We start from the raw sequence: 22,676 nt of genomic DNA, 5'->3' as shown, positions 1-22,676 counted from the left end.
AATGTATTGCGCTACTATTTAGTTATTTCCTCAAAGGTGCAAAGGGTTTGTTTTAAGAAACTAACATCAAATCTTTGGCCAATTACATTTATTTGCACGGCATAATTTAGCGAGGGACTGCCCCCTTCTGGCCAAAATGAATTATGACAGCTTCAATTTGTCAGCGTATTAGGGGTTTTACGGTACAAATAAAACATATGACTGACATGAAATTTAGCCAATGATCTTTAGAAGATGACATCTCTGGCCAATAGAGATTTCCACTCGGCGTCAGCGTAGGTTTATAGATGTTCGATCATCTGGGACATTACGATCCTAATGTCCGTTACCTACAAATTAAATATATTGCATCCCAATATTCCGTTTATATATCAGATATTGTCGCACAGAAATTTCCAGAGTTGTTTGTACGATACGTCGGTACGAGGTAGGCTTGTTTGTTAGAAAACGATAGCTATTGCCTAGCCTGTTATTGCCTTGCAGCTGGATGTGGTTTGGCTGCTGGGTCATGCTTTTGGCAAATCTGTGGCTAACGATAGCGGTGTGTGGCTAGGTAGCTGGCTATGTTTATTGTGTTTACAATGCAAATTATGTTTGATGAGGCGCTTTACAGACAGTACATGTCTTTGCGTTTAAATACAGCATGCTATACAGTCAGCAACAGCCATAGTATTCATAATGTTAACGGTTGCTCCTAGCTAGCCTCAGTAGAATCCAGACAGACTGTCGTCTGGCAAAGTTGCAAGCTTGCCTGCATGTATTTCCCACCGGACTCTACTCACTCATCCATCTCTCCTCAGGACCAGCGGTGTCTGAAACCAGAACAGACTTCTCCATCCTATGCTTATGTGGGGACACCGTCCGTAGCTGAGAGATGTCGCTGGCTCAGAGAGTTCTTCTGACCTGGTTATTCATCCTCGTCTTCCTCATCATGCTGGTGCTGAAGCTAGATGGCAAAGTCCACTGGAACTGGTTCCTTATCTTTCTACCTGCATGGATCTTCGACGGCATCCTTATCCTTATGCTCGCGGTGAAGATGGCGGGTCGGTGTAAACCAGGATACGACCCGCGAAATGGTTCGCCGGGCCTGAAAAAGAAGGTGTGGTATCTGGCAGCCATGCTGCTGAAACTGGGTTTCTGCCTGACGCTGTGCGCCCGACTGGAGAAGCTGACGGAGGTCAAGATCACCCTGGTTTGCATCCCTCTCTGGAGCATCTTGCTAGGAGCCATGGTGGAACTGGGTAGCAACATATTCCCTGACAGTAGAGACTGAGCCCAGAACGATGTTGAGGCCAGGGGCTGGGGTACGGCCAGGGCCAGGGCCGAGGCCAGAGCTGGGGCCGGTACGAAGAGGAGAGGTTGAGGCCGGATCTGGGGGTGAGACTTAAAGGACGGCTTAAGGTTGGGTGCTGATTTGCTTGGAAAATCTGCTTAACCCAGACTGTCATATAAACACAGTCAAAAGCCCAAGCCAAGTCCCTGACTGGGTAAGAGAAGGAAACATAGTTTCTCTAACTCTTTGCTCTCTGCCACACATCTCTCTTTCTTCTGCATGTGCTAGTGACACACAGCTCCAGAATGACACAGCTATGTGGCACCAGAGACAAGGAGCCGTATCCATTCCTCTTAGATATCTTCAAGAAGGCGTGTTTGGAACCATTTTGTCAGGAGTACATTTGGTATTTATATTGTCACGTGTGTGTGTGTGTAAAATGATTGTGCATTGTTAAGGAATAAAGTCATTGAGAATAAACGTTGGGATTTCATGTTTAGTTCCAGTATGACACCAAACCAGTCTACACCCTTGGAGCAGCTCTCATCTCACATCAGTGTTTCTCCTACCATTATATTAGGGGGGCGCCACGCCCCCCCAACGGCACCACCCGCCCCCCCTGGAAGGTCAAGTTAATAAAATAAAATAACGTTTTTTGGGGGAAACACTGCACATAGCAGGACTTCCAAACTCATCGGTGCATAATGGTGAGTGGGCAATGTGCATGAGGACCACAGAATTGCACAGCCTGCCGTCAGATCCCTAACAAGCTGTTAAATGTGTGAGATCAAATCAACCCAGACTACTAACACTAAACATCTAACAGTGTCTGCAGTCTAACCCCAGGACTGTACCTCAGGGATCAAGCAACAAAAAACATGAGGCATTCAGGACATTGAACCTTTTTATTAGCCAGGTTCATATTTTAGGTAGAAATCACACTACAAGTTTCCTTACAAAACCTTTAATTACACAACAGTGCTGACAGCTAAAAGAAAAAACTACAAACCAAAACGGATATAAATAAGCTCTATGAAAAAAAAAGTATATATATCTTAAACAATTCTGTCCTTTTACAAAAAAATATATATGTTCATGTCAGCTCTGATAACATCAATTTTGACCTAAAAACTGAAAAATATATTATTCAAGAACCTGTTTGTGTGTTTGAGAGCTGTAGTCAGAAGGCCAGTGTCCCTGGCGTTAAGTGCCTTGGGTAGTTCACAGTAAGGAAGAGGCACTGAGGAATGTTACAAGCTACATCTGCTGTGTTTAGTCCCAGGAGGATAGGGGGGCTACAGTGGAGTCTTCCTTACATCATTACTGTACCAACTCAAACATGCTGCTAACAGGTTTTCTCTCTCTCTCTCTGGTTCTCTTCAAAGTATCTCTCTTCAAACTCTCTCACATTCACGCACTCACTCACATTTACATACACTTCCTTCTAGCTCTTTTCCTCATCCGATCATATTAAAACATAATCCCAAGAGAAACTGAACCAATGAGCCGTAAAACAGTTCTGTACAAATCAGTATAAAACATCTTTTCTATGTTCATGCAGTTGTGGATTGATAGGTCGTGGAGAGGGGGGAGCGTGGATGGGTAGGTGTGACGAGGAGGGAGGGAGGAGGGGGGCAGGAGAAGGTGGAGGTTGGGGGATGTGGGGAGGATGGGAGGGGCGTGTTTGAAGGAGGTGGGAGGAGTAGGCGGGGTATGACGGATAAGCGAGGGGGACGTGAGAGGGGTGAGGCTGTGAACCAGGGGAGTACGGCAGATGCTGTAGAGGGGAAGGGAAAGGTTGGGAGTGAGGTTGTAGATAGTTGGAGGGGTGATATTGATGGGGGTGGGGGAAGGGGAAGGAGGGTGTCCGTGTGTCCAGGGGGATTACAGGGGGCTTGGGGAGGAGCCAGTCTTTGTCCCTGGGCTGGTCCAACCAGGGGCTCTGAGGCTGCGAGGCAGGGGGGGGAGCCTCAGCATGGCTGGACGCTGCTGGTCTGGGAGGAATCAGGGAGGGGGGTATTGTCAACAGGGGGGAGCTGGCGTTTGCTGAGGGAGAGACACTGGGGGGGAGGGGAGGGGGAGGGGGGAGATTCGTTTGGTCAGAGGGAGAGTGACTCAGGGAAAGAGAGGAGGAGGGGTTGGAAGCTGTGGTTAAACTGGAAGAAGTGCTTTGATATTTTGAGCGAGGATGATGGTGTTGGTGTCTGTGATGATGCTGATGATGTCCTTTGGGCCTGCTGTCATGTGACGGGGCTAGGGGTGTGGCCAGGGGCGGCGTCTCCAGTGGGGGGGTGGCCACAAGGTCCACTCTGCCCTCTGGAGGAGGGCCCCCCCTGTCTCTGACCCTGGGGGGCTTGGGTCTGGAGTCTGTGGTGGAGGAGGAGGGGGGAGGACACATAGCACCACCCTCGGTCGCCTGCTGCTTCAACAGCACCGCGTGACTCCTCTCCACCCTCCGCTCCTCCTTCTTCCTCCTCTCCTCCTCCGCCTTCCTCTCTTCTCTCCTCTCCTCCTTCACCCGTTGCTTCTCAGCTCCCTCGCAGACCTTCCTCTCCTCCTCCTCCTCCTCCTCCTTTACCCTCCGTTTCTCCTTCTCCATCTTCTCTTCCTCCTCCTCCGCCCTCGCCCCCACCTCCCCCCTCTCCTCCCCCGGCTCGCTCCTCTCCTCCAGGGGGGAGCAGGGGCCCTGGTGGTACTGCCGGAGGCGGATGTGCCAGGCCAGGCTGCAGACGGCAGAGACGGTCTTGAACTGGTGCACCACCCCCCGGGGGATGTAGTAGATGTCGTTGTCATGGAGATGGATCCGGGCGTAGCGGATCCCTTCCCGTCTCAGCTGGTTCAGCTTGGCATCGTCCACCCACTGCACACACTGGTGGAGAGAGACCACACACACACACACACAGCCTGCATGAGGGGACTCACTGTGGTGTAGTACCTGGCTAGCCCAGCAGATGGCAGTGGTGGTCTGAGGAGGATCAGTTAGATGGAAACGTAGAATCATCCAGGACTGATGTCTACTGTGGGATCTACAGTATCTTTTTGTTGGGAATGTAACAACGTGGCATAGTGCCATGACTAGTGTGTGTGTTACCTGAGAGAGAGGTGTGTGTGTTACCTGAGAGAGAGGTGTGTGTGTTACCTGAGAGAGAGGTGTGTGTGTGTTACCTGAGAGAGAGGTGTGTGTGTGTTACCTGAGAGAGAGGTGTGTGTGTTACCTGAGAGAGAGGTGTGTGTGTGTTACCTGAGAGAGAGGTGTGTGTGTGTTACCTGAGAGAGAGGTGTGTGTGTGTTACCTGAGAGAGAGGTGTGTGTGTTACCTGAGAGAGAGGTGTGTGTGTTACCTGAGAGAGAGGTGTGTGTGTTACCTGAGAGAGAGGTGTGTGTGTTACCTGAGAGAGAGGTGTGTGTGTGTTACCTGAGAGAGAGGTGGTTCATACAGGTCCAGCTGCAGCCTCTGGACCACATCAGGGAAGTCTCCAGCGTGGAAGCAGATCACGTCTTTGGTTACACGAGGAGGCTCGGGCCTACACACACACACACACAAACACACCCCAAAATAGCCTAGGTCAGTATCAGACACACTGACTGTGCATAGTGGACCGTCTGTATGTGTGCATGAACGTGTGTGTGTGTAGAGTAACCCACCCCTCTCCACAGCGCACAGCCTTGAGCACCCCCACGGCGGCCGTGGTCTGCCTCTCGAAGCCCTGGCCGATGTGGTCGGCGTGCGCCCGTGTGCGGTCCTCAAACAGCATCTCCCGAGGCTCGCTGGCCCGAGGCAGGTACTGCAGGTTCTTGATCTCATTGGTTGACCTGGAGGAGGAAGGCAGACAGGCACGACTATCAACGGCAGATAACTAACTATTGACTAACTCCACTATCTAGTCCTGGACTCCTGGGTGGGGGGGTTGGCGTACATTAAACTCCAAACAGCACTCACTGTCAGAAACACATCTCAAGGCAAAACAGGGAGGGTGGAGGAGAAGAAATGAGAAGAGGGAGGGAGAGGAGGAGGAAGATTGGTAGGGGAGAGGGGGAGAGGGGACAAGATAGAAAAAGAGAGAAAGGGGGGGGGAAGAGAGCGGGGACGAGGGAGAGCGGTAAAGAGAGAGGAGGAGGGGGACCAGGGGAGCGATGCTGTTTAGTATGCAGTAGTAGACTGGAGGAGTCTGCCTGCCGTGATAAAGTAATGAATGCAAAGCCTGGCCCAACAGAAAGACATCCACAGCACTCGAGGGAGGGAGGGAGGGAGGGAGGGAGGGAGGGAGGGAGGGAGGGAGGGAGGGAGGGAGGGAGGGAGGGAGGGAGGGAGGGAGGGAGGGAGGGAGGGAGGGAGGAGAGAGGGGAAGGGGGGAGGAGAGAGGGGAGGAGGGAGAGAGGGGAAGAGGGGAGGAGAGAGGGAGGGGGAGAAGGGAGAGAAATAGATGGAGAAAAATTACATGTGCCTGCTGCTACCAGAGAGCGCAGGTCTAGTCAAGATCTCCATCTTTCTTGTTAATCCCCTACTCCCTCCCTCCCTCTCCTCCCCCCTCCCTCTCTTGGTCCCCGTGCACATGATCTAGAGACCATGTGCGTTTCCTGCTCATACAGCAGCACCAGAGACTGTCCCCCCCCTCACACACACACACACCATATGGTTAACATGCTGTGAAGAGAGGTGTAGGAAGGAAAGCAGAGAGGAGGAGAAGGGGGGGGGAGCAGGGGGAGAATGTAGGAGAGAGTCCCTCTGGGTCCCTCTGGGTCCCCTCTCTCCTCCTCTCCAGGAACAGACAGAGAGCTCGTCTCCAGGCTTCACACAAGTGTTTCTGACAGCCGGCCCAGCAACCACACCGCTAACTGACCAACAGACAGACAAGCAGACAGACAAGCAGACAGACAAGGAGACAGACAGACAGACACGCAGACAGACACGCAGACAGACAAGCAGACAGACAAGCAGACAAGCAGACAGACAAGCAGACAGACACGCAGACAGACACGCAGACAAGCAGACAGACAGACAAGCAGACAAGCAGACAGACAAGCAGACAGACACGCAGACAGACACGCAGACAAGCAGACAGACACGCAGACAGACAGACAAGCAGACAGACACGCAGACAGACACGCAAGCAGACAGACAGACAAGCAGACAGACAGAGACACAGACAAGCAGACAGACATAAATTTAACAGACAGACAAGCAGACAGACAAGCAGACAAGCAGACAGACAAGCAGACAGACAGACAAGCAGACAGACACGCAGACAGACACACAAGCAGACAGACAGACAGAGACACAGACAAGCAGACAGACATAAATTTAACAGACAGACAAGCAGACAGACAAGCAGACAAGCAGACAGACAAGCAGACAGACAGACAAGCAGACAGACACGCAGACAGACACGCAAGCAGACAGACAGACAAGCAGACAGACAAGCAGACAGACAGACAATCAGACAGACATAAATTTAACAGACAGACAGATAAGCAGACATAAATAAAACAGACGGACAATAAACAGACGCAAAGTAAACAGTCAAAAACATACAAACAGCCAGAAGCCAACAAACAGTGGTGAAACCATTCCTTCCCATTAAGCTGTCCAGCACTCCCTCTACCCTACTTTCATGTCAAAACATGACATCATATTACTGTCATTAAAACTGACACAACTCTGTCTGCAGAACAAAGGCAGAGATGATACATGATCAAACAGGATCTACAAAATGTGTGTGTGTGCCCCAGGAGTAGAGGAACTTGGTGGGTAATGTGTGTGTAGGTCTGGTGCCTCTCTCTCTCATCATTAACAACAACATGAGATTGATCACAGAGGGTTAAGCAGGAGGTAGGGACAAGCTCATGCAGCGGGATTCATCTGCTGCTCTGTCGCAGAGGAGACAATGACAGTCAGAAACAGAGATGTGCTAATTGTCTAATCCTGGGTGGCGCAGAGGAGGCAGATACACACACAAACAAAAACAATGGGTCATTTCTGGTTGTGTGTGTGGCAGGCCCATTACACGCTCTTTAAGGAGAACAGGGCTGAATATCAAGCCAGAACAAGGGAACGTTCTGCACTGGTGTAAAAACAGACTCTGTGTTTAAGCAGAACAAACACTTAAGCTGCAGCCAATATAAACACATGCACTATAGAGCCAGAATCCCCTCTGAGCCCCTCAATCCCTCAGTGCTTAGGTGTGTGCGAGTCTGTGTGGGTATGTGTGTGTGTGTGAGAGGAGTGTGTGTGTGAGAGTGTGTGTGTGGGTGTGTGTGTGTGAGGAGTGTGTGTGTGTTTGTGAGGAGTGGGTGTGGAGTGTGTGGGTGTGTGTGTGTGTGCGTGTGTGTGTGTGGGAGTGTGTGTGTGAGGAGTGTGTGTGTGTGTGTGTGTGTGAGGAGTGGGTGTGGAGTGTGTGGGTGTGTGTGTGTGTGTGTGTGTGTGAAAGCCCACCTTTTCCTTTTGAAGGGGGACTTTGGCATGTCAGCCACAGGGATCATCTGCTCGCCAGGTCGCACCCACATGATCGGCCCGTCATCGCTCTCCGTCGGACTCTTCAGCCGCAGGCTGGAGAAGGTTCCCCATGGCAACGTCCGCTGAGGGGGCGATGAACAGAGACACGTTTAGCTCTCTGCTGGCTGGGGAAATAATTGTTCTTATCCCCTGCACTCGTGTAGAATCAGAGCTGCCCTCTGCTGTGGCTTTAGTACAGCTGCAACCTTCTGCCTTGTTCGAGAAAAGGTCAAATCAAACGATGTAGTCCTAACATCACTTGTGTTCCATTGTAGTCCTAACATCAGAATCAGAATCAGAAAGGGATTTATTCGCCATGAAAGTTTGCACAGACAAGGAATTTGCTTTGGCAGGAAGGTGCATACAATAAACATATACCTAAAATTTAAATATGTGGACTAACTATACTAAGGGTACATAAACTAGCAGTACTAAGTGGGATAAATATAAGTTGCCGTAAATTACATCACTTGTGTTCCATTGTAGTCCTAACATCACTTGTGTTCCATTGTAGTCCTAACATCACTTGTGTTCCATTGTAGTCCTAACACCATTGTGACCTATCACCTCCAGGAAGGGCGACTCCTCCAGCATGCTGAGGAACTCTGGGAAGTAATCCCCCACTTCCTCGTCCACAGCGCCCACCAGACTGATCTGGCGCATGGCGCCGGCTCGGTACGTCCCGTGGGAGTAGGTTCTCTTCACCTAGAACCAAAAAGAACATACTGGATCATGGCAGCACCTTAACTGAACCATGCAAGTCTCACCCGGAACAGCAGGCAACACAGCATTCAGATCCAGCTTCAGGAATGTGACGCAGAACAGCTGCCTGGTGGAAGTTACAGTACCATTTTGTTTGCAGCTGCAGTTATTCAAATGTGTTCGTATGCAAGCCAAAACTGTGTGATAGCATCTCGTTTTCCTATGTAACTGGCCACAAGACAGGTCTACACAAGCCTGGTTGATTTATCCAGCTCCAGGCTGTTAGACAGCAGGGAGAAAATGTACAAGTGTAGAAAGGCATATTTCCGTTTGTGTTTGGTAGAAAAGAACTGCCATTCCAACAGAACAAAGAGCCAGCTGATTAGCACACATTTCCCATTTCCTCGTAATGATCAACAAATGTAGGTTAAGTAAGCACACACACATACACACCTGTAGTGACCATGGCCTCATGTTACCTCATGCTGGGCAGTGGGCTGTTAGCACACACACACACACACTTTTACAGTAATGAGCTCACTCACAGGTGCGAACACACACACACACACACACGCACACACACACACGGCAGCCCCTGTGCAGATGTCTCAGACCTGGCACTGATCAGACACGCTGTGCTCTGCACAGGTCTCCAGTAAGAGACTCCCCCCCACCTCCCCCCTCCCCCCCCACCCACCTTTCTAAGACGACACTTCAGCAGGATGTATCCACCCCCCCCTCCTCCTCCTCCCCGTCTCATTCTCTCCTGCACCCTCTCCCTCTCTCCCTACTTCAGCCTGTAAGCCCCCCCACCTCCCTCCACCAGATGCTCATATCTCCCCTGTTGCTCCTTATGTTAACACCATTACAAGATGCGTCACTGTGTGCAGTGCCCGAGTCTGCATTCGGTTTCCTCGGCCCTGCTTACATAACGCTGTGTTCAGCAGCAGGACACGGTGTACCGTATTATGACACGCCGTGCGACACCCAGAGCGCAGAGCCTCTCCGGGAAGCGCGCCGCGCCCCGACGTATACTGTACCGCAAGCGTCACGCTCTGGAGTGTAACCATCCATCGCTATTGCACCTCCCCACACTGTGTCTCTGAGGTGAATCCATTAAGGGGTGATCTCGGGGCTGTCGTGTTGCTGCTGGGGGCTGTTTCCATGGCGGACGGGCAGGAGAGGGTGAGAGACTCGGAGACATGTTGGCTAGGCGTGTCGGCTTTCACGCATTGTAAAGTTTATCGAATTTCATGCTCCAGGGGCCCATATCTGAGATTTACCGCTGGACCGGAACGCCTCCTCCCGTGAAGGAACACACACGGACAGACGACCGACACACACACACACACGTATAGAGGAGAAGACAGACATACATACATACAAGCGCGCACACACACACACACACACAGTAGTAGAGCAGTAGAAAGGAGGTCAGGATTAGAAAGTTTGCTAATCAAAAGCAGGAGTGTGAGAATGTTATCACCTGTGACTGGCTGGTGAAAGCCTGGTGCAGAAACACCCAGAGCTCAAAAGAAGGTCGAGAAATAAAGAGAGATAAACAGATGGGAGAGAGAGAGAGAGACAGAGAGAGACAGAGAGAAAAACTAGAAGAGAAGGTGTGTGTTTGTTTGTGTGAGTATTTAAAGAGCTTGCTAAACCAGTAGGACATGTTTCACAGCACCTGGCTTGTCAAGGTCAGAGAAGCAGACCTGCTTGCTGGCCTGAAGGGAATACCCTCTAACAACCACAATCTCCCTCCCTCCCTCTCTCTCTCTATACCTTCCCCCTCTCTATCTATCCATCTAGCTCTCCTCCCTCATTCTACCTTCCCCCCTCTCCATCTACCCATATCGCTCTCCTCCCCCTTTCTCTGCCTTCCCCCTTTCCCCCCCCCTTCCCACAGCCGGACTCCTCTCAGAGAGATTAATATCACCCTCGCTATCCTTACAGTCAGCGTGTGTGTGTGTGTGTGTGGGCTTCGCTTTTGTGTGTGTGCTTGTGTATAGGCAGCGTGGCGACAGCATCAAGGTGTTTTGTGTAACACAGCGGAGCACTAAAGACCTTCCAGACTCCCCTGGATGACTCATACTACACTACAAACCTTCCTCACGCCCCATCACAGAGAGAGAGAGGGAGGATGAGATGCAGAAGCGAAGAGAGAAAGAAGGGGGAGAGAAAAAGGGAAAAAGGGAGGCACTGCCAAGTGCAAGAGAGATGTGTTCCACTTTCGGCTTTTTCTCTTTGTGGATGTTCAGAGATTTTCTGTTTAAATGAGGAAATAAAAATGGCTGAAAAAATAAAAAATAAATAACAGTTTCACAAGCATGATTGGAGGGTATGTCAGTCTTCCAAAATCCCAACTAAGCCACCAGTACGTGCTTCCATTTGAATCCATCTGTGTGTGTTTACCAGGAAAGGGAGTTGATCTGGCAAAGCAAAAGTTCAAGTGAGTTGGCCCTCAAGTCTTTCCCACTTGGCCTCTCTCCCTCCCTCTCTCCTGGCCAGACAGGAACCCAGGAAGAGAGGAGGAGGAAAGATGGGGGGAGTGGAGGAGAAGAAGAGGGCAAGCCAACATCCCACAATGTGGCACAAGGCTGAAGAGGTTAACACTAGCTACAGAAAGATAGAGAGAGGGAGAGACAGAGAGAGAGATCTAGCAGCAACGTCGGTCCTTGAGTTCACTCTCCCACTTCTCCAACTCTCTCACCACTTGTCGAGCTGGCTGGAAAATGGAGAGTGTGTGTGTGTGTGTGTGTGTGTCTGTAGAAACGGAGGAATCTCCCTGTTCTGCAGTAAAAGCCACAGGCGCCCTTACTGGGAGCGAAGGGGAAACAGAACAGAGAAGTAGAGGATGTGATGTCATAGAAAGAGAGATATGAAGTGTTCTGTCTCCTGTGTGACAGGGTTGCATAATGTAGGCCTGATTGAGAATGTGTCTGAGTGAGAAATAAACAAGTGTTGAAGGAGAGGGGCACTCTTGCCTGCTCTTATTCGTGCTGGACTGCAGCAGCTGTCCAGTCAGAGAGCGAGAGAGTGTGTGTGTGTGTGTGTGTGTGTAAACAATTTTGGCTGTTGCCACTAGCTGTGCTGAATACAGAGCCCTAGTGTCCAGACCAAATCAAACCAGGCCCTAACCAGAGCAGCAACAGCAACACAGCTTGGTCTCCTCTCCATCTGTCTTTCTCCCTCCCTCTCCCTAAACCCCCCCCCCCCTCCTCTCTCTCTCTCCTCCTCACTCACAAACTATTCTCAACTAAAGGTGTAGTGGAACGCTCTGCACATGAACAAATATCAAATGACTTCAAGTGCCTCAGAGTGCTCTGCAAACAGCTGTAAAGTGGCAGTTTCAGCTAGCTGATCCAGGCATCCAGCTCTTCTAGAACATCCGTTCTAGAACCCAGATCCCACACACAGATGTTAGCAGCTGCACTCTCCAGACCGATGTACAGCCACTCCTTTCAGCTCTTTACCTTCCAACTTATGGCGACCCCACCGTCCGTCTCTCTCTCTCTCTCTTTCTCTCCCTCTATCTCCCTTCAAGGGGTGAATTCCTCCAACCTGTGAGTGCAGCTGTGCAGAAAAATGCTAAACTGTCACCTCATCCTGGGTTCACTAGCCACTCACAGTTCCCCGACACACTCGATACCGTCTTTCACCAACCAGCAGCCACCAAACGCCGCTATGTAAGATGCATAGTGGCTGAGCGGTTAGGGAATCGGGCTAGTAATCTGAAGGTTGCCAGTTCGATTCCCGGCAGTGCCAAATGACGTTGTGTCCTTGGGCAAGGCACTTAACCCTACTTGCCTCTTGGGGGAATGTCCCTGTACTTACTGTAAGTCGCTCTGGATAAGAGTGTCTGCTAAATGACTAAATGTAAAAACCATGTAAGTGGACTGGTGGTTAATCATTCAGAGTGAGGTGGAAGTAAAGAGCATGTTTGTGAGACCAGATGTGATAGTGAGAGCTAGATGTGACACAAGCCACCAGTAAAGGAACGTCAATATTTCCGGGCCTAGACCACCTGTGTGTGCCAAGAGGTGTCGACTGCTGGTTTGTGGTTAATGCCATCTCGCTGAGTTGTGGGTGTTATTCAAGCCAAGTTGTTCTGTGATGGAATACCACATCGCCCTCCGCTTAATGCTACAGCTGAAATTTCAAACGGTTGTCCTGGGAGATATAGCTGGTTAATAGGCAAAGGTTTTTCTGCCTGAGACTAAATCAATAGCCCAACACAGGTCCTATTCCCTGTGCTCACGTCCTTGTTTTCTTAACTACTTTCTAGATTCTGATGCTGGTCTGGCAATCTCTCTTCTGTCTAGGTCTACCAGGACTTTCAAACTGGTTTTATTCATTTACCAAGAAAGAAAATGATTCCCCAGTTTTATGGTTGTCTATGTTCAGGAGGTGTTTTCCTTCCACACCAAGCCTTGTTAGCTCAAGGCTAGGCTACTGTAAAAATAACAAAAAGCATAGCACGAAAGAGTTGGAAGCTTGCGTCCACGGAGGTGGGCCAACTTTGTTTAACACAAACAGAAATATATGTCATTTTGTAGATTGTTCTAGGTCACCCATCTCTGGTGCTTTCTGTGATCAAGGGTGCAGTGTCTAACACAAATGAATGTACTGTACAATAAGTATTAGAGACCTAGATCAGGTCTGTTTGAGCCTGTTGGGGGTTGTGTAGCGTGCTTGTTATGCAACACTAACTAGAAAGCTGCATGTAACATAACAGTTCTGTCATGAAGTCAAAAACATCATGGTGATTCCACTGGCACAGCATGCCCACAACCTTGAGGCTGTTTATCCTCTGATTGTCACTTTAGCTGCATGAAAGAGAGAGAGAGAGAGAGAGAGAGAGAGAGAGAGAGAGAGAGACAGAGAGAGAGAGAGGGAGAGAGAGAGAGAGAGAGAGAGGGTGAGAAAAAGAGAGAGGGAGAGAGAGACAGACAGACAGACAGAGAGAGAGAGAGAGAGAGAGAGAGAGAGAGAGAGAGAGAGAGAGAGAGAGAGAGAGAAAGAGAGAGAGAGAGAGAGAGAGAGAGAGAGAGAGAGAGAGAGCCTTTACCACAAAAACTGAAAATTACCCACAGGTCAAGTGGAAGAAATTACAAAACGTTGAACCAGTTACAATTCAGCAGGAGAGAGGGATGGAGGGAAGGAGTGAGGGAGACAGAGACTGGTAAAGGAGGGAGACAGAGGGAGAGAGAGAGAGAGAGAGCCTTTACCACAAAAACTGAAAATTACCCCAAAGGTCAAGTGAGCAGAGAGAGAGAGAGAGAGAGAGAGAGAGAGAGAGAGAGAGAGAGAGAGAGAGAGAGAGAGAGAGAGAGAGAGAGAGAGAGAGAGAGAGAGAGAGAGAGAGAGAGAGAGAGAGAGAGAGAGAGAGAGAGAGAGAGAGAGAGAGAGAGAGAGAGAGAGAGAGAGAGAGAGAGAGAGAGAGAGAGAGAGAGAGGAGAGAGAGAGAGAGAGAGAGAGAGAGAGAGAGAGAGAGAGAGAGAGAGAGAGAGAGAGAGAAGCTTCCTCTGCAGTGCCTCCTGTTCTAGGCTACACCACCAGTATTCCCACATCCACCCCCTTTTTCATAACGCTCCATTTTCAGGGAAAAAAAGTGCGTTGCTAGGAAACTCGGGTGAATGTGAGAGTGAGCGAGAGCGAGAGAGACAGAGAGGGAGAGGAGAGAGAGAGAGAGAAAGGGGAATGAGAGAAAGAGAGAGAGAGAGTAGAGCGAGAGGAAGTATGTGTCAGCGGCGTGCAGAAAAGAGCGGGAGAAAGAGGAGGGAAACAGTGTGAGGCTGAGAAGAATAATCCAGTGAGACACTACAGCAAGCAGCAGCTCCAGAACTACACACCCACACACTCTGACACACACCCTGACACACACCGCCAGGAACTGACCCTACTGGCACACACACACACACACAGTCACTGACCCCACTGACTCACTGCCAGCAACACTGACCCACTCCTGACCTGTCTGGTGCTATACTACAGACCATAATAACATCTTACTCAGACTCTATACAACAGACCATAATAACATATTACCCAGACTCTATACTACAGACCATAATAACATCTTACCCACTCTATACAACAGACCATCATCCAAAACTCTCTTACCCCACAAGGAGAAAGCCGATCAGCATGGTCAGTGATTCCCTCCCTTCTGGCTCTGGTTCTCAGAGAGCTGGTGTAAACAGAACCCCCCCCAGAACACTGGAGGTATGAAGAGTCCATTCAAGGACAAACTGCACGGCACCAAGCACAGCAGAAACCTCTGTCTGTCCTGTCACACTGCCATCTCTCCACAGGAGCGCTTCTCTGCCTGCTGGGGCCCTACGCCACGAAGCCTCGCGCTGCATGTTATCCACGGGGGACGGGGCCCTGGAGTCTGCCCAGGGGGGGGCCGGGGGTGCACCCCTACATGCAGACCCCTGGATCCTGTCCAGAGCCCTGCCAACAGGCTCCCCCAGGGATGAGTTATAACTAACTGTTATCCTTCCTTCTTTCATTCTGTCTGTTGTTCTTTTCTTTCTGTAAGACAGAAGAAACAGAGAGAGCATAGGGGACAGAGTGTGTGTGTGTGTGCGGGCATGCGTGCGTGCGCGCACATGTGTGTGTTTGTGTTTATGTGTGTGCGTGCATGCATGTGTGCATGCGTGTGTGTGCGCGCATGTTCCTGGCTTGTAGATAATCACTCTCTTTGTAAAGACACTTCAGTTCCACTCCTGTGTGTAGAAAGAGGGGCCCAACAGCTGTTCTTTACACAGACCACATCCTCCCTCCACACAGACACACCCACACATACATGCACAGCATCTGTTTAAAGGACATCTTATTGCTGGCAAGGCATATTACACAGGTTGAGTTTCTATGAATGACTGTAAGGGCTGTGAACACAGCCAGCGAAGGAACATTCACCAATGCAGTGTCCTGTGGTGCTAATCAGGGCATCCACGCTACCAGACTGACTTTGGCCCGCTTAGCACTCTGTTGTGACATTCTGATTTCAGAAAAACAGAACATTGTAAATACAAACAGCTTGAGAGGTGGCGTATAATCAATCTGTAAAAATTACCTTTACTTAGCGTAGAAGAAATTGTCAAAACAAATCTGAGTGCAAAATCAACTGTGGACCATCACAGATCTGCGGTTAAGCCCTCTCTAATTATCCAGTCACCTCTTAACTGTGTGTGCGTGGGTGTGTTCCCTGAACAGTAAATTAGTGATCTCCCACCTCGGTTTCCTCCTTTCAGTCGCAGCTCTCATCTCATTAAGAAACAAACAACCTGGATCACACACACTCATATACACCACTCAGTCCCTCACTCACACACACACACACACACACACACAGTCCCCAGTCTGGCGGGTGCTGACCGTTGTGATCTGATTATTGTTACATCATGAGACTGAATGTCAAGAGAATCCGCTGGTATTTCCAGGTCTAAATCAGGCCTTTCTTCCTCACAGACCCTCGTGTAGAGTCCTGGGAAAAGACTGGCATTTTACTGGACCTCCTCCTCAACTTTGGCCTGAGAGTTCTGTCTAAGGGCTGTTCAGCTGAACTCACAAAACACTTTCATCCTGTCAACAACAAGCAATGTGTAGCCATTCTGCGACACTGCTGAGAAACTGAGAGACCCAGCTCCTGGAACTATGTTGACATAGTCAGGCCAGATCTGAGTTAGCTGTAGACCTTGTTTCCCAGGCTTTATTCTTCCCTCCCTCCCTCACTTCCCTCTCTCTTCATCCATCCCTTCACCCTTCACTCCACCCTGGCCGTGTAGTCAGCTGCCTGTTCCAGTGTTGGGAAGTGTGCCATGGTGGTCGTCTAAAACATACTCTCAACCCCCAAGCAACTATCATTTTACTCATCCATCCATCCACCCACCCTATTTCACCCAACCAACATCTCTCTGTCTTCTCCAGTCAAGACCAGGTCCTCCTACCTGAGAGGTGAAGTTGGCCATGGTGGTCGTCTCGATATCCTTCTTCCCCAGGATCTCCATCTTAACGTGCGAGGTGGGGAACTTGCAGGAGAAGTAGTCCAGGAAGTCTGGAAGGTAGCAGGCCGCTCCGTGGACGATGCCCATCACGTAGTGCGCAGCCTGGGCCTGGTCCTCGCTGAAGGTCAGGGTGACAAACTCCTGGGCGAACCGCTGCCTCTCCTGGGGGGTCAGGGCCTCCAGCTCTCTGTTGTAGGCGTGAGCCACCAGGGCCCCCCCGTTGGGCTGCTCCTCCACGTGGACCAGGCGGCTGAACTCCATGCCGGCCAGCCCAGGGTAGGAGCACTGAGCCTGGGGGGGCTTCAGGTCTGGGTCCCTGGAGGGGGTCTTGGAGGAGGGAGAGTGGTTCTTGTCTTGTTTCGGGAGGGCCAGGGGGTTGTTCTGAATGGGGAGGGGGGGTTTGAAGTCCCCCTTGGGGGAGGGGGAGAGGTGCTTGGCAGGGAGGAGGCCGGCGCAGGCCGTCTGGCTGGACCTGTGATACATCTTGGGGCGCCTCCGTCTCTCCACTTCTTTGTGTTTCTTCTTCTTTTTCTTCTTCACCTTTTTGATCTGCAGCTCCTCCGAGTTTATTTTGGGCTTTTCTTTATCGCCTGCAACAGAGGACGGTGGGAGAGAGGGAGCCGGGGGGGAGGAAGAGAAAGAGCAGGAGACAGAGAGGGAGAGAACAAGGTGTTAGACTGAAGACAGAAAACACTGTCGCTGCCGGGGCAGAGCACATCACGCTGAGTTGTTCATTCAGACTCCACTGACGTATCAGGAGAGCAGTAGATTACAGTAACCACAGGGTACACACACAGCTGCTGCTGCTATCCTGGAGAAGTCAAACAGAGGGAGAGAGAGAGAGAGACATATAGAGAGACATATAGAGAGAGAGAGACATAGAGAGAGAGAGACAGAGAGAGAGAGAGACAGAGAGAGAGAGAGACAGAGAGAGAGAGAGAGAGAGAGAGAGAGAGAGAGAGAGAGAGAGAGAGAGAGAGAGAGAAAGGAGCGAGAGAGAGAGAAAGGAGAGAGAAAGAAATAGGTGGTGTTGTTTAGCTTCTCACCCTGACCACAGATGATTATCGTCTCATGTTTCGAGGAGGCCTCCTTACTAACCCTGAACACACTCATCTCCAGAGCAGGAACTGAACTCACTCTCTTCCTCGTTTGGACGTTAATACTCTCTGTGTGAGGGCAGCTGACAACTATGAGACTGCAGATCATATAGAACTGCATGCAAAGTACATTCTATCAGGCTGGCATATTTAACTGGCTGTTTGGCAGGCTGACCATGTTTATTTTGGTAGCTCGGAGCACATGACTGTGTGTGTGTGTGTGTGTGTGTGCATGCGTGTTATGGCCTGCTGCTTCACAGAAGTAGCTGCAGCCTCAGTCCAACCCGGGTGACTGCTGCAAGCTATTAAGCCACAAACTGAAACACGCACGCACACAGTGCCCTCCATTTCCCCTCCCCCCACACACACACACCCCTACCGACACATACTGTACACAACCCCACACACACACATATTTGCCATGAGAGAAGGACATAGACACATGTCCAGAATATGTAAGTAATCAGAGAGACAGACAGAGACTGAAAGACAGAGAGAGAGAGAGAGAGAGAGAGAGAGAGAGAGAGAGAGAGAGAGAGAGAGAGAGAGAGAGAGAGAGAGAGAGAGAGAGAGAGAGAGACTAGCTTCTAATCCATCTCAGACCACCCTTCCCCCTACCCTGGCACACACACACACACTCTAGTGTAAAGTAGCTTTAAAGCAGGCCAGACACCATCGTCGCTGTTCCACAGAGCAGAGGTCATCATGGATAAATACATAACGTGCATACATGTGTTTCCACACACTGGCACTTGCACAGAGCATGTGGCTTACAGCAGGAGAGACACCAGACTAAAAGCAGATCATCTCACTGCTCCTTGGCCAATTCTCTGATGGAACAAATAAAACAAACTGTATTTGGAAGAATTCTTACGTGAAAATATGTTTAGTGGCAAAAGCGAGATAAAGAGAGAGATGTGCCTGGCCTCTGAGACAGACAGAAAGTAGACAGGGAACTAGAGAGACAGAACACAGTCAAGCTCTGAAACCACTAATGAAGGGACAGTTAGATAGAACGCTCTGGCTTTTCCCTAGACTGAAATGGGACAAACACACACACACACACACACACAGACACGCACACAGCTCCTTGGGGGCAGGACAGTGTAGTGATGCTCTTGGCTAACTGGCAGTCGGATGATCTCATCTGATCTTCAGAAGATGCCTCATAGTGTAAGGCTGTAAACTCTCTCTCTCTCTCTCACACACACACAGGACAGCGTGGAGACGGCTCCATCACAGAGGAGGGCGGTGGAACACAGGACAGCGTGGAGACGGCTCCATCACGCTGAGCCTGTGAACTTTGCTAACAATTCAACCAGGTGGACAGGGCCGTGCGCTGGCCAGATTAACTCAGCGGCCCCGACAGTGTGTGTGTCTGCATGCCGAGAGGAAGGGAAATTTTTGTTGGGGGATGTTGTGGACTGTCAATGAGGAAATTAAGTTTCCACTGATCTTGCTTTGACACAAGCCTGACCTTATGAAGGGTGTCTGTTAACACACACACACACATACATGGATTGAGCTGCAAGCATGTACATGCGAATACGTGTTCATGCAGAGTTTGCATTTAGTATCTAGTCTAGTGCGGGTGGGAGGTGTGTGTGCGTGTGGGAGGGTTGTGGGTGTGGTGGAGATTTGTGTGTGTGTTTGTAGGGGGGAGATGTGTGTGTGTTTGTAGGGGGGAGGTGTGTGTGTGTGTTTGTAGGGGGGAGATGTGTGTGTGTTTGTAGGGGGAGGTGTGTGTGTGTGTTTGTAGGGGGGAGATGTGTGTGTGTTTGTAGGGGGGAGGTGTGTGTGTGTTTGTAGGGGGGAGATGTGTGTGTGTTTGTAGGGGGGAGGTGTGTGTTTGTAGGGGGGAGGTGTGTGTGTGTGTTTGTAGGGGGGAGGTGTGTGTGTGTGTTTGTAGGGGGGAGGTGTGTGTGTGTGTGTGTTTGTAGGGGGGAGGTGTGTGTGTGTGTTTGTAGGGGGGAGGTGTGTGTGTGTGTTTGTAGGGGGGAGGTGTGTGTGTGTGTTTGTAGGGGGGAGGTGTGTGTGTGTGTGTGTAGGGGGGAGGTGTGTGTGTGTGTGTGTAGGGGGGAGGTGTGTGTGTGTGTGTGTGTAGGGGGGAGGTGTGTGTGTGTGTGTGTAGGGGGGGAGGTGTGTGTGTGTGTGTGTGTAGGGGGGAGGTGTGTGTGTGTGTGTGTGTAGGGGGGAGGTGTGTGTGTGTGTGTGTAGGGGGGAGGTGTGTGTGTGTGTGTGTGTAGGGGGGAGGTGTGTGTGTGTGGGGCAGGTGGAGCTGACAGCACATACCTTTTTGCAGAAGCTTGACCTCTCCGTTCTCCCTCTTGATCTCATTCATTGCTTTGTGTTTTTTCTTCTCTTTCTCCCTCTCTTTGTCTTTCACTTTCTCCTTGTCCTTTTTATTCTCCCTCTCTTTCGTTGTCTCCGTGGTGTGGTGGTCTGACAGGCAGAGAGGGGGGGGGGGAGAGAGGGGGGGGGGAGAGAGTGGGGGGGGGGGGAGAGTGGGGGGTATTCACGTCAGGAGAGAAGCAGTCAGGGTTCAGATTAAAGCAGCTTTAGAGCTGGTTATAATAAGCATGGTGTTTGGGTTATATGTAGACAGTTTCACGTCCCTATATTTACATTTATTTACAAAACATTTGAGACAGAAATCTGTTTTTGGTAGGACAATTTATAGCCTTAAATGCGTCAAACCGGTAGCAGTGCAAAAGGCTCTATACTGCACTAGGAAGTGGCTGAAGATGATGCTATTCTCGGCATGACACTTTGCAGACTTAAGTGTGTGTGAGCGTGTATGTGTGTGTGTGTGTGTGTGTGTGTGTGTGTGTGTGTGCACGCAGGCACGTGTGTGTACAGTGACCTAATAAACCGAAGGATGAGATCACTAGTGTGAGGCAGCAGATGACATCACTGTCTATCTGTCACAAGCAGACTGCCATTATGCTACAAGCCCTTAGGTCACTGGAAGGCGTAGACTACAACCAGGCTGACAAGGGAGTTTACAGGCTGATCCGCAGTGCTGGGGTAGGTTGGTAGCCAGCTGGTTGGATTACTGGCTAATCTGGATAGATGTATGAATCCATTACTGGCAGGCTGGCTTGCTGCCTGGTTGCCTGGAACCTACCTGGCTGGCTACAAGATTGGATGGATTTTTGGCCAGCTTGATGGATAGATGACTGACTGACTGACTGGCTCACTCTCCACAAACTTTAGGATCTAGGACATGATCCAGGACCATCTTGCAGCTTAATCCACTTGACTCCATGTTACACACAGCCATGAGAGAGCACAGTCTGAACTGATGTCACTCGTGTTCTCCAATTACTGGAATCAGCGACTCATGAAAATGGTGTATGTCCATCAGACAGAGCAGCCAGGGGCAAACCGCATGAATAACATCCTTTGTTATGACAACTAGGAACTAAAATCTCTAGGGTAAATTGTCTACAGAAATGAGGTAAAAAGGTTATCAGTGACTCCGGTTTGTCTAACGGTGAGACGGATAGCTGTTCGCAGCTGTTTGGGTTCTATTAGGGGGGCGTGGTGGCTAACATAAACAACATGGACGGGCGTTGGTTTATAACAACGTAAATACTCCGTTAAATTAGAATAGTCTTCCATCACGACCCACCTAGTACCACTATTGGCAAACCAGTTTGTAATTATTTCCCCACTAACTCGCCGTTTCCTCGGCCATTATAACACTATTACGCCGCGAAAGCATTATGTAAACCATTACATTTGTTTCGCGCTGGTTGTTTATTGTTTGTTGTGTTAACAATTTAAAAACAATTAGGTATGCTTCAACGCTGCAATGTTTCCAATCCTTAGCTAAACAATTTAAACTCTACACGGACATTCTGCACAGACTCGAGTGCTTGTAGACCTCGCTGCGGGTTCAGCAGCGGGTGAACACGCAGCCATCAGCCAACGTCTGACTAAACTCCAACACAACCCCCAGTCAATTACATCGTAACGATAACAGACAGAAAAATCCAAATTCAAAACGTACAATAATAACGGAAATTTGTATGATTTTCAACGGGTTAATATATTATCTATACAATTTCGGAAATTCCCATTACTAAATAACCGCAGTTTTATTCACATGAGCATATTTCTCGCCACGGGCCTCGCATGCTCGTGTCCAGCGAGTAGACAAGTAGCTTGCTGCTCCTACTGTACAGCTAACTGAATGGCGGGCAGCGGGGTTGCTTGTTTGAAAGCTACAAAAATACAAGCCTAACTTTCTACAAATATGTTGCTAGTAGTCAAGCGACAACAAAACACTATCGACTACAGCCTACCTTTTTGCACCAACTTCACTTCTCCGTTTTCCCTCTTCATCCCCGGAGACGTAACATTAACGTTATTGAGACTAATAATATGTGTCCCTGGTCCTGGAGGCTTGTGTTTCTTCTTATCTCTCTCCTTCTCTTTATCGCGTTTCTCCTTGGTCTTTTTGAGTTTGGCAGGCGAGGATAGGAGGAAATCGCTTTGCTTGAAGACTTTGTGGATAGGAGGCTTCTGGTGGGGCGCCGAGGGGTTGGTCGCCTTAACGTGACCAATGCTCCATGTTGTCGGGCTACTGTAAGTCTGGCTCGGCTCCTGCTTCGCCCCAGCGTTGACTCCCACTCCAGCTCCTCCATCGCCATTTAGTTTCTTGGGCTTAAGACTCTTTTCGTCGGTCCGGACTTTCTTGGGCGGCGGCGGCTGATGGTCCCGGGAGGACTGCGGCCGTGCCTGCGAAGCTTTTTTAGACTCTTTCGGTTTGGCGAGCGGGCTTTTAGCCGCTGCACCAAAGTGAATGAAGCCCAGTGACTCCGCCATCTTGGGGCTCACTCTCTCTCTCTATTTACTCTTCTGAGCTCTGGTGCTGTTTTGCGCGAGACGGGGAGGGGGCGGGGTGGCGAGCTCGCGCGCTGCTGACAGGCAGGCAAAACGGTTGAGGGAGCCGAGCCGAGGCGGAGTCTGTTGCGACTGTACTTAGCTTCGTCGGTGGGAGGAGTAACGGGGATAGGCTGGGCATGGAGTTATTACATCAGGAGACTACGGGTATGTCGCAGAAAAGGAGGGAACGCTGCATAAAGCTTTCA

General features: G+C 50.1%; 2 protein-coding genes across 2 annotated transcripts; one reads left to right on the top strand and one right to left on the bottom strand.

Moving 5' to 3' along the window:
• The first annotated feature begins 299 nt into the window (after positions 1 to 299).
• On the top strand, positions 300 to 1,725 carry LOC136960282 (transmembrane protein 60-like). The gene is made up of 2 exons (XM_067254715.1): positions 300 to 427; positions 801 to 1,725. Exon 2 carries the CDS (start codon positions 875 to 877, stop codon positions 1,271 to 1,273), a length of 399 nt encoding a protein of 132 aa, XP_067110816.1. The 5' UTR covers positions 300 to 427; positions 801 to 874; the 3' UTR covers positions 1,274 to 1,725.
• A 439-nt stretch (positions 1,726 to 2,164) lies between these two features.
• On the bottom strand, positions 2,165 to 22,410 carry LOC136959938 (lysine-specific demethylase RSBN1L-like). Its single transcript, XM_067254184.1, has 8 exons — positions 21,888 to 22,410; positions 19,870 to 20,019; positions 16,424 to 17,070; positions 8,334 to 8,471; positions 7,707 to 7,849; positions 4,919 to 5,086; positions 4,689 to 4,797; positions 2,165 to 4,142 (listed from the first exon to the last, which is right to left on the bottom strand). Exons 1-8 carry the CDS (start codon positions 22,408 to 22,410, stop codon positions 2,802 to 2,804), a joined length of 3,219 nt encoding a protein of 1,072 aa, XP_067110285.1. The 3' UTR covers positions 2,165 to 2,801.
• Between the last annotated feature and the right edge of the window lie 266 nt (positions 22,411 to 22,676).

The sequence above is a fragment of the Osmerus mordax genome, chromosome 17, assembly GCF_038355195.1.
Source record: "Osmerus mordax isolate fOsmMor3 chromosome 17, fOsmMor3.pri, whole genome shotgun sequence".
Lineage (NCBI taxonomy): Eukaryota > Metazoa > Chordata > Actinopteri > Osmeriformes > Osmeridae > Osmerus > Osmerus mordax.
Note: the sequence above shows the minus strand (reverse complement) of the source record. Positions and strands in the feature narration are given on the sequence as shown.

Bases quoted from the DNA above. Each gene is read 5' to 3' on its own strand.
- LOC136960282 (XM_067254715.1), top strand. From the start codon at position 875: ATGTCGCTGGCTCAGAGAGTTCTTCTGACCTGGTTATTCATCCTCGTC.
- LOC136959938 (XM_067254184.1), bottom strand. From the start codon at position 22,410: ATGGCGGAGTCACTGGGCTTCATTCACTTTGGTGCAGCGGCTAAAAGC. The intron at 20,020-21,887 runs GTAGGCTGTAGT...TCTGCCTGTCAG, and splicing joins AGTGAAGTTGGTGCAAAAAG to ACCACCACACCACGGAGACA. The intron at 5,087-7,706 runs GTGGGCTTTCAC...TTCCTCCTCCAG, and splicing joins TCCCCCTTCAAAAGGAAAAG to GTCAACCAATGAGATCAAGA.